General features: G+C 35.9%; 1 protein-coding gene across 1 annotated transcript in view; it reads right to left on the bottom strand.

Moving 5' to 3' along the window:
* The window catches only part of pds5b (PDS5 cohesin associated factor B), a 155,442-nt gene that overhangs the window by 53,291 nt on the left and 88,115 nt on the right, over positions 1 to 14,036 (bottom strand). Inside the window, exons 10-12 of the mRNA XM_028799315.2 lie at positions 12,459 to 12,553; positions 11,766 to 11,911; positions 8,608 to 8,759 (exon numbers count right to left, since the gene is read on the bottom strand). Of these exons, the coding sequence (XP_028655148.1) occupies positions 8,608 to 8,759; positions 11,766 to 11,911; positions 12,459 to 12,553 (393 nt within the window). The remainder of the gene's footprint in view (positions 1 to 8,607; positions 8,760 to 11,765; positions 11,912 to 12,458; positions 12,554 to 14,036) is intronic.

Raw genomic sequence — 14,036 nt, forward strand, 5'->3', positions numbered from 1 at the left:
ATATTATGCAGGTGCAGTACCGGTCTGTATTAGTGAAGACAGAACAGATTTTAATGACAAAACATTCTGTTTATTGGTCAAACTAAATCTCTTGTCCTCACCTATGGTCATGACCAAAAAAATCAGATTGAGAAGAAACTAATTTCTGTTTTAATTGCAAAGTGACTGGGATGACACTCCAAAATAGAATGAGAAGCTCAGCAATTCAGGAGAGCCTCAGAGTAGTCACTACTCCCTCATACTGAGAGGAGCCAGTTGAGGGATTTTGTTGTAAGGATACACCTCCTTGATCTGCTCTGTTCACCTTCCACAGGGCAGGGACAGACCCACAACACAATTGAGGGATTATATCTCTCAGCTACCTTGGGAACACATGGGATATCCCCATGAGGAGCTGGAATCTGTACCTAGAGACTGGGAAGTCTGAGCTGACCTACTTGGACTTCTGCCAACACGACCTTCACCAGGAAAAGTAGTTTCAGAACATTAGAAAATTATGACCTTTATGCTTGTAAAGAACTTTAAAATGCATTCTGCTTAGAAATGGGAAATGTCTTTAACATTTTTTTATTTTTTTAAAGTTTGAGTATTTTATATTTCCAAAGTTTAATTTGCAAACTTTAATTTCATGCATTTTGCTGATTTTTATTTCTTTGTTTGAATATGGTCTTAATTCCTTTTAAATGTATATGTAACTGCAACACAATCTCACACTGAAACCCACGGCAAGTAGTTTCACAAGTTGATAAATTATGCTATAATGGTGATAGGAGCATTGTCCAAGATAAAGATTCAACCAATGAGCACGTTTCTGTGTAAAGTTTAATATTCAATATTCTGATTTTGACTCTTATTTGTCTCAACTCAGTTTTTCTCTTTGGGTTTTACTTCTGGTTATTTAAAATAAGATTTTCTTGGTGAACAACTTTGCAATTGCAGTGTGACTACATTAACGGTTAAGATCTCTAGTTAGAAACGCTTTTTTATTCTCTAAAAAGTTTATGTTTTGTCTTCAAGAAAAAAATGTGCATATTTTGTTTCTGAAGTAAACGTGAATCTCATAGTTGGCTATATAAAACATTGTGCCAGTGGGGTGGTGGACATGTATGTTGTTAGTTTTTGGATTGGCATAACATGTGCATAAAGGCAACTATAGAACAGCTTTTGGGCTTGTTATCCTTTCACAAACTGCACGTTCTATGGTACACCCTTCTATAATGAGCATAACCCAAATGCATTTACAACACAGTGCCTTCACCACATGACTTGTACACAGAGCTAGTGGGGGAAAAACATGCTAAAACCAGCTGACATATACTGTATCAGGACTTGTATTTCAGTGTGAGAATCCAGCCTATTTAAAAATTCTGCAAGGTTTTACTTAAGAGGAAAAATCTGTGTTCTTTCAAAGCAAAAATGGCTCACTCTTACCACTTATACTCAATTATTAAATTAGTTCAAAAATAAGCTAAATAATTTGTGCATGTCTTAAAAGCAAAAAGATACAATGACGCAGCTGTCATTTTAACACACAGTATCACATATTTGGATGATGGCTTCTTAATACAGCACTATACAAATATGTTTTATAGGATGAATTGAAAGCCTCTGTTCCATTATCATCGAATGGACACAAATACAGGTGTCTGTCCAACCATCCATCCATTTTTAATCAGCCTGGTCATTGCACTGATCATGAGGCAGGAACCAACCTTAGTGATTACACTGTTTGCATACAACCAATTTTGAGTCAGCAGATTATCTAGCCAGGGACATAGAAGGAAAACTGGAGTTCCTCCACAAAGGAAGTCTCAACTAAAGTTCTGCCAAGTAAAAGTGAAAGCAAATTTCAAACCAAGTGCCATCACTGTACCTGTGGCTGGTCTTCAACAGTGATAAAATGAGTAGCACCATTTGTTCATTCCGAAGCAAAATTTAGTTTCAAAACTTCCACACTTTCCAGACAAACAAGTGACTCAGTTTGTATTGTGTTGAAGCAAATATCTCTAGTGATACAACCTACCCAGTTAGTAGGGCTCCAAAAACTGCATACTTCATTGCTGAAAATGAATGAGTAGACACTATTTTTGTGTTGTGTGTTCAGTTTTTCAAGCCAAAGTCATTTTCATCAGTATAACAACTAAAATATGACAAGAGCGAATGGGATTCAGTATCCTGTTAAGAGTAACTGGTGTGATCAAGGTTAGTCCAGTCCAATGGCTATTTCGAAATTAGTAAACAAGCACAAGTAATTCTGATTACTTACATTAGAAACTATGAAAACAATAGAACTAGGGCCATTTAACAAGTATTCTGAAATAATGGATGAATCTTCAATTGACAAATTTGATTTTACAAAGGTAGCTTTAAAGTTTTTAAGTTAGATTACGTTCTAAAATAGTTTTCTACATCAAAGAAACAGATACAAAAATATTTAATATACAAAAGTGTGGTAACAATGAGTTACAGTATAGTCAAAACAAATAATTATAAGAGAATATACTTACATGTGCTAGTTAAGTACATTAATGTTTATTTAATAGCTTTCATAATATAAATTCCAACCCATAGAAAATTATGTACTATTTTTAGTTTTAGGTTTTAGTGAATTTCAGCAGGTTTCACTCCCTCTGCCCAAAGAAATTTCTTGTTGAATGGTGCAATCCCACAACAAAGCATAAATGTTTGACCTTACCATCAACTAGAGTAACAGCAGAGCATTGTGATATGAATGTTAGAAGTGCCAATAACCGTCACAAACGTGCTGTACTACATCATCTATCCACTGTGGTTTCCACATAATTTTCAAATTGCCTTTACTGCTTTTTGATTTATTCTCTTAAGTTGTTAATTCGGTGAGCCTATTTTGAAGTGATGTTACCAGCACACCACCACCATGGTTATTATAATGAAAAGTAAAATCAAATCTGAAACTATTATTAAAAAAATTTTTTGCAAACTGAAATAAAATAATTAACAAAACCGAAATGAAAAACTAAAACTAAACAAAACTTTTAAAGTAGCAGGAAAGATTAACTGAAATAAAATAATAATTTACTAAAAATATTTTTAGTTTTTGAATGAATATTCAACCCTTGTAACTTTTAACTCAAAAACAGAAAGCAATCCACCACAAGCCACCCGCATAAATTCATCCAGTGAACGGCGGCTGGTGAAGGAGGGTGGGTGTTCATACAGCATTTGCGGTGACGAAGCAAACTGAACATTGTTGTGTAAATCATCCATCCATTATCCAACCCACTATATCCTAACTACAGGGATTTTTCCTGCCTTGTATCCAAACTGCTGGGGTAAGCTCCACGTTTCCTGCAATCCTGCTCTGCATAAACAGGTTTATATACTAAATACAGTTAGGTCCATAAATATTTGGACAAAGACAACTTTTTTCTAATTTTGGTTCTGTACATTACCACAATGAATTTTAAATGAAACAACTCAGATGCAGTTGAAGTACAGACTTTCAGCTTTAATTCAGTGGGGTGAACAAAACGATTGCATAAAAATGTGAGGCAACTAAAGCATTTTTTAACACAATCCCTTCATTTCAAGGGCTCAAAAGTAATTGGAGAAATTAAATAACTGGAAATAAAATGTTCATTTCTAATACTTGGTTGAAAACCCTTTGCTGGCAATGACAGCCTAAAGTCTTGAACTCATGGATATCACCAGATGCTGGGTTTCCTCCTTTTTAATGCTCTGCCAGGCCTTTACTGCAGCGGCTTTCAGTTGCTGTTTGTTTGTGGGCCATTCTGTCTGAAGTTTAGTCTTCAAAAAGTGCAATACATGCTCAATTGGGTTAAGATCAGGTGACTGACTTGGCCATTCAAGAATTTTCCACTTCTTTGCTTTAATAAACTTGCTTTGGCTGTATGTTTTGGGTCATTGTCCATCTGTATCATGAAATGCCGCCCAATCAATTTCACTGCATTTAGCTGGATTTGAGCAGACAGTATGTCTCTGAACACCTCAGAATTCATTCAGCTGTTTCTGTCCTGTATCACATCATCAATAAACACTAGTGCCCCAGTGCCACTAGCAGCCATGCACGCCCAAGCCATCACACTGCCTCCACTGTGTTTTACAGATGATGTGGTATGGTTTGGATAATGAGCTGTTCCACGCCTTCTCCATACTTTTTTCTTGCCATCATTCTGGTAGAGGTTGATCTTGGTTTCATCTGTCCAAAGAATGTTTTTCCAGAACTGTGTGGCTTTTTTAGATGTTCTTTAGCAAAGTTCAATCTAGCCTTTCTATTCTTGAGACTTATGAGTGGCTTGCACCTTGCAGTGCACCCTCTGTATTTACTTTCATGCAGTCTTCTCTTTATGGTAGACTTGAATATTGATACACCTACCCCCTGGAGAGTGTTGGTCACTTGGTTGGCTGTTGTGAAGGGGTTTCTCTTCACCATGGAAATGATTCTGCGATCATCCACCACAGTTGTCTTCCATGGACGTCCAGGTCTTTTTGCGTTGCTGAGTTCACCAGTGCTTGCTTTCTTTCTCAGGATGTACCACACTGTAGATTTTGCCACTCGTAATATTGTAGCAATTTCTCGGATGGGTTTTTTATGTTTTTGCAGCTTAAGGAAGGCTTCTTTCACCTGCATGGAGATCTCCTTTGACTACATGTTGTCTGTTCACAGCAAAATCTTCCACATGCAAGCACCACACCTCAAATCAACTCCAGGCCTTTTATCTGTTTAATTGATAATGACATAATGACAGACTTGCCCACACCTGCCCATGGAACAGCCTTTGAGTCAATTGTCCAATTACTTTTGAGCCCCTGAAATGAAGGGATTGTGTTAAAAAAATGCTTTAGTTGCCTCACATTTTTATGCAATCGTTTTGTTCACCCCACTGAATTAAAGCTGAAAGTCTGCACTTCAACTGCATCTGAGTTGTTTCATTTGAAATTCATTGTGGTAATGTATAGAACCAAAATTAGAAAAAAGTTGTCTTTGTCCAAATATTTATGGACCTAACTGTACATTGTTCCTAATCTCAGATCCTGTCTCTGTCGTTTTGTGCCCCTCCATACACCTATTACCTACTCTTACTCTGCTCAATTTGGGTTTACTGTTCTTATGCATGAGCTATTCAAATCTCACTGCATCTAACCTTGACACAACATGCTTGTTTTTCTTTGTTTCCCTCAATGCAGCTGGTGAGGTCTGCACATTGATACAAGCCTAAGAGCCCTGTTCTTCCTAAGCCTCACAACTGTCAGAACACAGTAGAATCTATTTTCTGATTTTTGGTATCTTTTCAGACCTGCGGTGGCAAATTCTGTCTATAAATTGTATGTGCCTGAGACGGAATCAGAGATCAATATGGCTGGTAGAAAATAGCAAAGCCCAGTATGGGAGATTTTTCAATGCAATATTGAAGACATTCATTATAAGCATATTGTCTTGGAGCAGGATATGTTGTGTGCTGTAGACATTTAGAGTATATAAAAAAAAAAAAAAAAAAAAAAAAAAAAAAAAAAAAAAAAAATCAAACCTTAAAATTCACCTAAATTTCACTACAAATTGCGATAAAAGGAAAGGATGAAAGGTATCAACAGGTAGTGCATATTTGTTCAGCACAAATGAAATAGAAAATATTTTAAAAATTCTAAAATTGTGTAACATTGTTCATATGTAGTTTTGATTATGCTTGTTTATCAGACAAAAACAAAACCAGATAGTAAAAAGGTAGTGTAGTAAGCTTCCACAAAAATTAAACTAATACTATGTCCAAACCCATTAAGTGTACAGTTCTGTCTGATTGTGACACAAAATAAATTCCATAGTAGCTCTTTAACCATACTATAATTACTAAAACTAATAGATATAAAAATAAAATAGAAATGTCTTTGTGAAATAAAAATATACGATGAAGGAGAACTAAAACTAAACTTAATTCGCAAGTAAGGTCAGAAAAAATATAGAAATAAAAAATAATATAAAAAGGCAAAACTATAATTACCTTGCACCATACCACACCTCACCACTTAAAACAGACAGCAATTCACATCTGGGAAATAGTGTTCACTATCACATGTCGATAACAGAAGCAGGAAAGAATTTGTCGAGCTAAAAAGAATATGCAGAAGCAGTCTAGTGCAAGCCTGGGCAAAGAGACAGCAACTCACATGTTGCTTGTGGTGGTAATATATGGTCTTTCATGTAACAAATAAAAATATTATCAACCATATTTCCTGAATAGAATTTAAGATTTTTAACAACATGGGCTTTGAGGTGCAGCAATTTAGGAAAAGTGAAGGAAGAATAATGAAAGACTTAAAAATATAATGGCCGCAGTGCTTCAAGTTTTACATTATTTTCTCTCTCTACTGCACAGTGCACAAATTGAGAACTGATGCTGTAGAGAGCTGTCCCCCTGCAGAGGATGGATGGGAAATGTACCAAATAATAGACAGACAGAGAGACAAAGCACTATATAATAGATGAACAGAAAGATAGGTAGAACTTTACTTGTCCCCAGGGAACAATTTGGGCTTTTACATAAGCTCAATAAATAAACAACTAGACAAATAAACATACACTATAGTTTGAACAAACACTAGAATGACTATAAAAGCAAGACAATTAAAAAGAACGAAAACATCTGACTTGGCTGTCACAATCACAGTGAGGAATTACTGCTGTTGGTATATTGGAGTGTTTCTTGAAACAATTCTGCTGATAAATTCATTGGCTGCAAGTGCTGTTGATGGGGCTGCACAATGCAGATCAATAGGCAAGCATCTCAAACAGGCTAAGCTGAGTGCATCACGCAATCAATCACTTAGGAAGGTTTTTATTGATATGAAACTTGTGCGTGACCAAAGTTAATCTAGCATACTTGTGCCTGTGTGAAAGTGTGATTTCCTGGAACTGAACTGGACCTAGAAGGTAACAACGCAGCTCAATACAGTGGAATCTCGGGTCACAACCGTAATTCGTTCCAAAACTCTGGCCGCAACCCGATTTGGTTGTGACCCGAAGTAATTTCCCCCATAGGATTGTATGTAAATACAATTAATCCGTTCCGGACCGTACGAGCTGTATGTAAATATATATGCTCGCTCGCACTCTCTCGCTGCACATGGAATGCACAGGGAGAGACCGAACACGTGCGGAAATCATTGGCGCGTACGAACCGGAAGGGAAACTGGCTTGTTCGTCACCCGAGTGTGACGTGAACAGATGCAAAAGTTTGGCAAACGTTTTGGTCGTAACCCGATTTGTACGCGGTCTGAGACATTCATGACCGGAGGTTCCACTGTATATGACAATCTTATCTCGAGGAGGCAAAGTGGTCAGCACTACTGCCTCACAGCTTAGTCAATATTTTTGGGTACAATAATTGTCAAGCATACTTCAAAAGACAATTGCACTATTATAACCCACTTAAAACTAGTTCAGGTCCTCCTTCATTACTGACTTCCACACATTATTTTGTATTAAAAAATATATTGTGAGGTTTACATTAAAAGCAAAATTAGATTTTTTTTTTTTTTGTCAAAAATTTAAATGATTAAATTTCATTTGTTATTTTCCTATTCATTTACCTGTTTGCTGTCGACTTTGCTCCCTTCATTGTACTTTAATACACTATAATTAAAATTACCAAAGAAAAGATAGGGCACAAACAAATACCACTTTTTGCTGAAAGGCTGCAGTGTCTCTTTTAAAGTCATTAGTAAATAATGGTAAAACTCAATTTTGTAATTTTTGGATTGACAGTAAACATAGAAATTGGGAGAAAGTGTGCTTAATTCAGTCAGGAGAAGAGCCACTAGGACTAAACTGAAGTACCACTGGTGTAAACAATTCTGAACAATCTTGATATTCATTAATGCATGTGACACTGATATAATAATGTTTGAAGGTTTGTTAGTATTGATTTTAAAAAGTATTTCCCTTACAGAACACAAATGTGACTGAATAAATTTAGTACATACATCTGTTAGGATAAATTAGGTATCCCATGATGATCATATCATTATTTATAAAACCTACACTGAAATCCAGCTCCACTTACCAGCCAATAAATTATCCCATGGGTAAGGGGAAAAAATCCTTCCAGTCCCCCCACCCCTAAAGAACCTTGGGCCCTACATAAGAAACAGGACGTAAATGAATATTCATTTACAGGCAATTGCGTGCATCACTACGTTTACAATATGCTGTATATGGCTGGAAAATGTATGTACCATTTTGTGAATTAGCAGAACACTTCACAAAACAACTAAAACGAAGTTTTACATTTTAATGAAGTAAAAGATTATTTAAGAAGATTCAAATATATTAAAGAAGATTTAAAAGATTATTTTTATTAACCACCAGTTCAGCTAGAAATAGTTGAGAAATACAAGATTTTTCCAATCTCTAACAGACATTTAATGTAAATAGAGTATATTGACAATTTTATTGTTATAAAGTGATTTTTCTGGCAGCTACTCAGCCTCATTATGGTTAACAGGTGATTTAAAAGATTTTTAATTTAATAAAGCAGACATTCTGTATTAGCTTACTCCGTTGCAACTGATTGCTTAGAAATTCCCCCATCTTTTCAAAACTTTGACACTTACCTATCATCAATACTGTTTTGATAGTATATATGCAGAAGCTTGTCTTTGATCCATGATATTTGTTTGGTTGCTTCCTTTCCAGCTTCTCCTTGCAAAGAGTATTTTTTGTAAATCTGAGCCAATCCCATCATTGCTTCTTTACGAACTCTCCACTATTAAATGCAAAAGGAAAGTGATTTATGTAAATGTTAATTTAACATTTATCTTTTTGGGTAGTCTTTAACGTAACCGTCTGTGTATAATCAGCCTCCCACATTCACAGATCTAACAAGTGTCGCTTTGAATTGAAAACTAAAAAAGTAACAATTACAAAAGACGTTGCAAGGACTCTGCCAGTGGCTAAAGACTTCCAGTGACCGTGCAGTATCTCACCAATTTTTTTTTATATTCTCTCTACCTCCACTTAATTGCCTGTGCTCAATCTCTGTTTTTGATAGTGCATAGAGAACCCTGGACCATACTTGTTTATCCATTTGAGAAAATCCCACATAGTACACAAATAAAATTCTAGTCTTGCTTACAAAAACTTCTTGAAATGGTAATTTCTCAAAATCTTTTCTTGACATATTCACAACATTTGTTCACATATGGTCTAAACCCACATACTTACCACTGAATTCCTAGAAAAGCCTAATAAGTCCTTAAACTACTATTTATTTATTATTTCATACTTTATTATGAAAACATTCAGATTTATTAGCATTTATTTCTGTTAAGCTATAGCTCTGTTTAGCGGAATTGAGTTCACCCTTACTACATTCATGTGGTCACACTGTAACGACGCCGGTTCTCTCTCCATTCTCCCAATGTCCTTATGGGAGCCCTAAACCCAACACCGTTGGTAATGTCACCGAGATGAGCTGACAAATGAGGACAAATCTCACATGAAGCCAGGAAATATATCCAAAAAGTGCCAAAGTGCTTTTACTTAAAACAACAGAGTCCAAACAAAAGTGCAGTGGGGATAAAAATCAAATAAATATATCCTTTAAAATATGAGATTAAAAACGCAGTAGTTAAAATGCAGTCTCTCTTCCTCTCTTTCTCTTTACTCTCCGGCCCACCTCCGTCTCTCTTTCTCCCCAGCTCACCCATTGATCCCTCAGCCGGCAGAGACCCAACAGCCACGAGCTCTTTCGGCCAACCTCCATCTTGGCCTCCTTATGGACGTCACTGCCAGACCATCCGAGGTCGGCTCTCCTCCCTTCATCTTTCACGCTCCCGCAGTCGCTCCCCAGATCCCTTGGGAGGACACCTGCACTGCTCACCCCACTCACTCAAACTTTCAGTGGGGTGAACTAGCCCCTAGAGCGCCACCAACTAACGCTACTTCATGGGGCCCCAGCTCGTTTGGCTTCCTCTTTTCAGGTGGCCAGATCCTCCTGCTTAGACTGCCTTTCCTGTTCTGTAACCTCTCTCCTCTCCCTTCACCCTTCCATTTATCTATATCCCCATCCCGGTGTCGACCCGTATATATACACCTCCGTGGGGGCAGCACCTTAATCACACACCATATTAAGCCAATGAGGTAATCGAGAACGACCACACCCACACGTTTAGGTGCAACTCGCTCCAACTACCTCATTAACTCCCCGCGGTCGTGCAATCGCATCCACGGAGAACGGCCCGGCTATACAGATGTAAATCCCAGCCTTTTTTATTGGAAGCCACGGACCCGCTATACCACACACACTTCTTGTAGCGCACAAATATCATGCTCTGCTCACAGCTTGCTTTCAAAAATAATTCTGACAAAATTCCTTTAGGGGAGTGTGAGAGAAAAGGTGGTTTGTGCTAGACTTTCTCTTTGGAAGTGCAGAAGGATTTAAAACATAAGGTGGTATTAAGCAGCTCTGCACTTCTGAATTATATTAAGCGGGTTGAATGTTACGAATTTTATTTTGGATATGTGATATAAAGTGTTAGCATAAATGTCAGAGCATTTAAACTGACTGTCTATTTTGTGTATTTTGACATGTTTATGGGGTCCAAGCAAACTGTTCTAATAAGAAGGAAAAATAAAGTACTTGCTTCAAATAATTAAAAAGTACATGGTCCATTATTAAAAATCAGTCTAATCAAATACTTGTCCATATACTTAATTTCTTGTAGTGAACTAAAAACTTTTGTAATGAAATATAAAATGAAACACATCTTAACAATACAGTAAATTAAATCTAAAAGCACAGATTATAGAACAACTGTTTTATAAGTGTCAGTTGATACTGCATAACCTTGTACAATAGAGTAATGAAATAAACACAAGTTATCTTTTAACTCATGCAACCTGTTATCCAATATAAAAATTTGGTTTTAACTTTCAATGTTAATAATGTGAATTATAAAATAAAATCATGAAATTAACTTTTGCACTGCACTTTACTTATGGAAATGTGCATTAGGCATGCATACTTGTAAAATTGGTACGGTGTACAAAATAAATGCTGTTTGTCTAATTAAACTGATATTCCAGGTAGAATGTTTCTCAGTGAACACCATCATTAAGTACAAACAATAAACTGTGAGTGATTAGCTGTCACAATACAGCATTAAAAAGGCACCACCATAGCAAACTACATTAGAATTATTATTAAACTGATTAGGAGGGAAAAATAGCAATAAATACCAACAAATCAATGAAATTGCAAAATACATAAAAGCATTTTTATTAAACTTAACAGATAAAGTATCTGCATTATTTTTTGAAAACAAACCAAAAAAATCAAAAACACAATCAAACACTCAAGGCACATTTAATTTTTCACCAAAATACAGTATCTGATCTCAGCATCATCTACCTTGAACAGTTATATTAAGACCAAGGAAGAATAACAACAAGTAGCATTCGGCACTTAAATGAGCAAAAGATAAATAAGAACACCTTTGGTGTAAGCACCCCTAATAACACAATGACTTACTTATTAGTTCATTGAAAGAACATCTGAAGTAAACATTAAGGTGAACTTCAAATTGTTCTGTGTGCAGAGAGCACCAAACTTTTTTCACTCAAGACTGACTTAAATATCACTACTCCAAAAGAAAAAAAAAAACCTTACGATTGTTCATCTTGAAAGCTGTTTCCCTCTTTCAGCTGTAGATAGATTAAAACACGTACTAGTTTATAAAATCAGTAAAAGTCATTAGATTTCAAAACTTACCCTCTTGTCCAAAGTTCTTTCTCTTACAAAATTAAGTAAGGGATCATTCACCAGTGAGAGATCCTTTTTTGCAGCAGTAACAATAGACACAATGACATCATGTCTAATGGCCTCTTCGGGATCATGAGACCTCACCTTTAAATATTCTGCAAGGCATTAGTAATACTTTATTAAAAGAAAAGCACATGAATTCAGTTTAATATTGTGGTTTACAGTAGATATTTGTGCTCATTTACTGGGACACACTATGAGAATTTTTACCCACAAAAACAAAATGTTTCATATAACAAAACTTAATTCAATAAGAAATAAAAAAACTGCTAAGCTCCACCAAATCTCTGAATGAGACCTTAAAACACCATCCCTGCACTGCTGAAACGTTTTAACACACAATTGTTACTTATATATTGAATTTAATAAATAAGGCAAAAAGGGGAAAAACAATGAAAGGCTACAAACTTGTTAATTAACAGTTTCTTCTTTTGTCTCTCTTTCTTGCTATACTTCTAACATGAGAAAGAAGAGTTGGCTCCAATGCTGCTTACTGCAGAAACTTGAAATTTATAACATTTAGCAGTTGGATTCTTCTCTAGTCTAGTCAGTTTACAATCAACAAATACAGATCATATTTGCATTAAATTTTTCAGTTTCAAGAAAAAAAAAATTACAGAAAGAAAACCTCTGCAGTCATACCAGTAAGATCTTTGGCTAAATCCGGATGATTCATAAGGCAGTGACTTGCAAACTTCACACATTCAAGACGTATAGGTACATGAATATCATTAAACCTAGATTAGGGTTTAAAAGAGAAAGCCTTTCAGCTTGGTGGATTCTACTCAAGCATATAATATTTTACTCACATAACAGGAAATAAGACAAAAGATTTTAATCATCATGGAATGGATGATAAATCAAAGTTATTATCTAAAAATTCTTAACGCTCTAACATATTAATGTGACAAGTAGTTAATCTAGGCAATGCATTAAAATATGTAAAGGTTTAAAGAAGAGTTTGGCAATATGACACAATTATTATACTTACTACTAGCTCTAGTACCCGTCTAAAACAAGTTAAAAATTTAAGTAATCAAAGTAGACCTCAGCGTTTACGTTTGCTAGGCACCATGCAAAGCATATGCCTCTGTTGTGCCATTTGGTATGGGGTTTTTAAAAGCAGTATTAATGTTTGTGTTGCGTAATCTATTGGAATGACAAATGTAATGCATTTTATTACTGAAAATGTTTGTGATGCACCACCTTTTAGAATGACAGAGACATAGCAACTGGACAGACACGAGTACACATCATTTTATCGAGGTGGACATTTGCAAATATTCTCACTATGCAAACAAAATATATTTTGATATTTTAAATGTGACTGTTCTATGGCTAGCTTGCAAATTACAGAACAAACACAACACAACTAGAAATATACAGTTGTGCTATTTGAGAAACACTACCAAAGATACAAAGAAATGGGAGGCTCACTTCTGAAATAGTGATAAAATGCCCATGTTAAAATATTTACCTTGGGAGTAAAATCTTGGGATGCTGCACAACTCACCACCCATCCCTTTTTTTCCCCTCTTTCTATCAACAGATTCAATGTAAATATCACGGGGAACTTGAACTAATTAGGACACAGGCAGGTCAGAGTGCCACTTCTAACACGTAATTCCATTTATCTAAAACACTATGTCCTATTTGGGATAGAATCTCAAATCACTTACACCTCCTGGAAAATGCACTGTAAATGAAAGTCTTTTTTTATGCAAACATGAAAAATGTTTTGGTTACATATTGCAATAAAAAGCAATGTAAACATTTTCTAATGAGAAGCATTTATCAACTTTGAATCTTGGGCAGTTCCTTTTCACCTCCCCACTTTGCTCTTGATACAGGATCATCTTTGTCACATCTGTCCACAAGACCTTTCACCTGAATTCTGCAGGCTCTTTAATGTACTTTTTCATACAGTAAACTGTAATCTAGTGATCCTGCTTTTATGACTAACTAGTGGTTTGCATCTTACAGTGAGGTCACTGTATTTCTGTTCATGAAGTCTTCTGCGGATAGTAGTCTCTGACATATCCACATCTGCCTCCTGAAGACTGTTTCTGATCTGTCGCACAGGTGTTTGGGCTTTTTTTTTTAAACCATAGTGAGGATTCTTCTGTCATCAGCAGTGGAGATCTTCCTTGGCCTACCAGTTCCTTTGCGATTACTGAGCTCACCAATGCATTCCTTCCTCTTAATGATATAGGAATGAGT

The sequence above is a fragment of the Erpetoichthys calabaricus genome, chromosome 4, assembly GCF_900747795.2.
Source record: "Erpetoichthys calabaricus chromosome 4, fErpCal1.3, whole genome shotgun sequence".
Taxonomy (NCBI): Eukaryota; Metazoa; Chordata; class Cladistia; order Polypteriformes; family Polypteridae; genus Erpetoichthys; species Erpetoichthys calabaricus.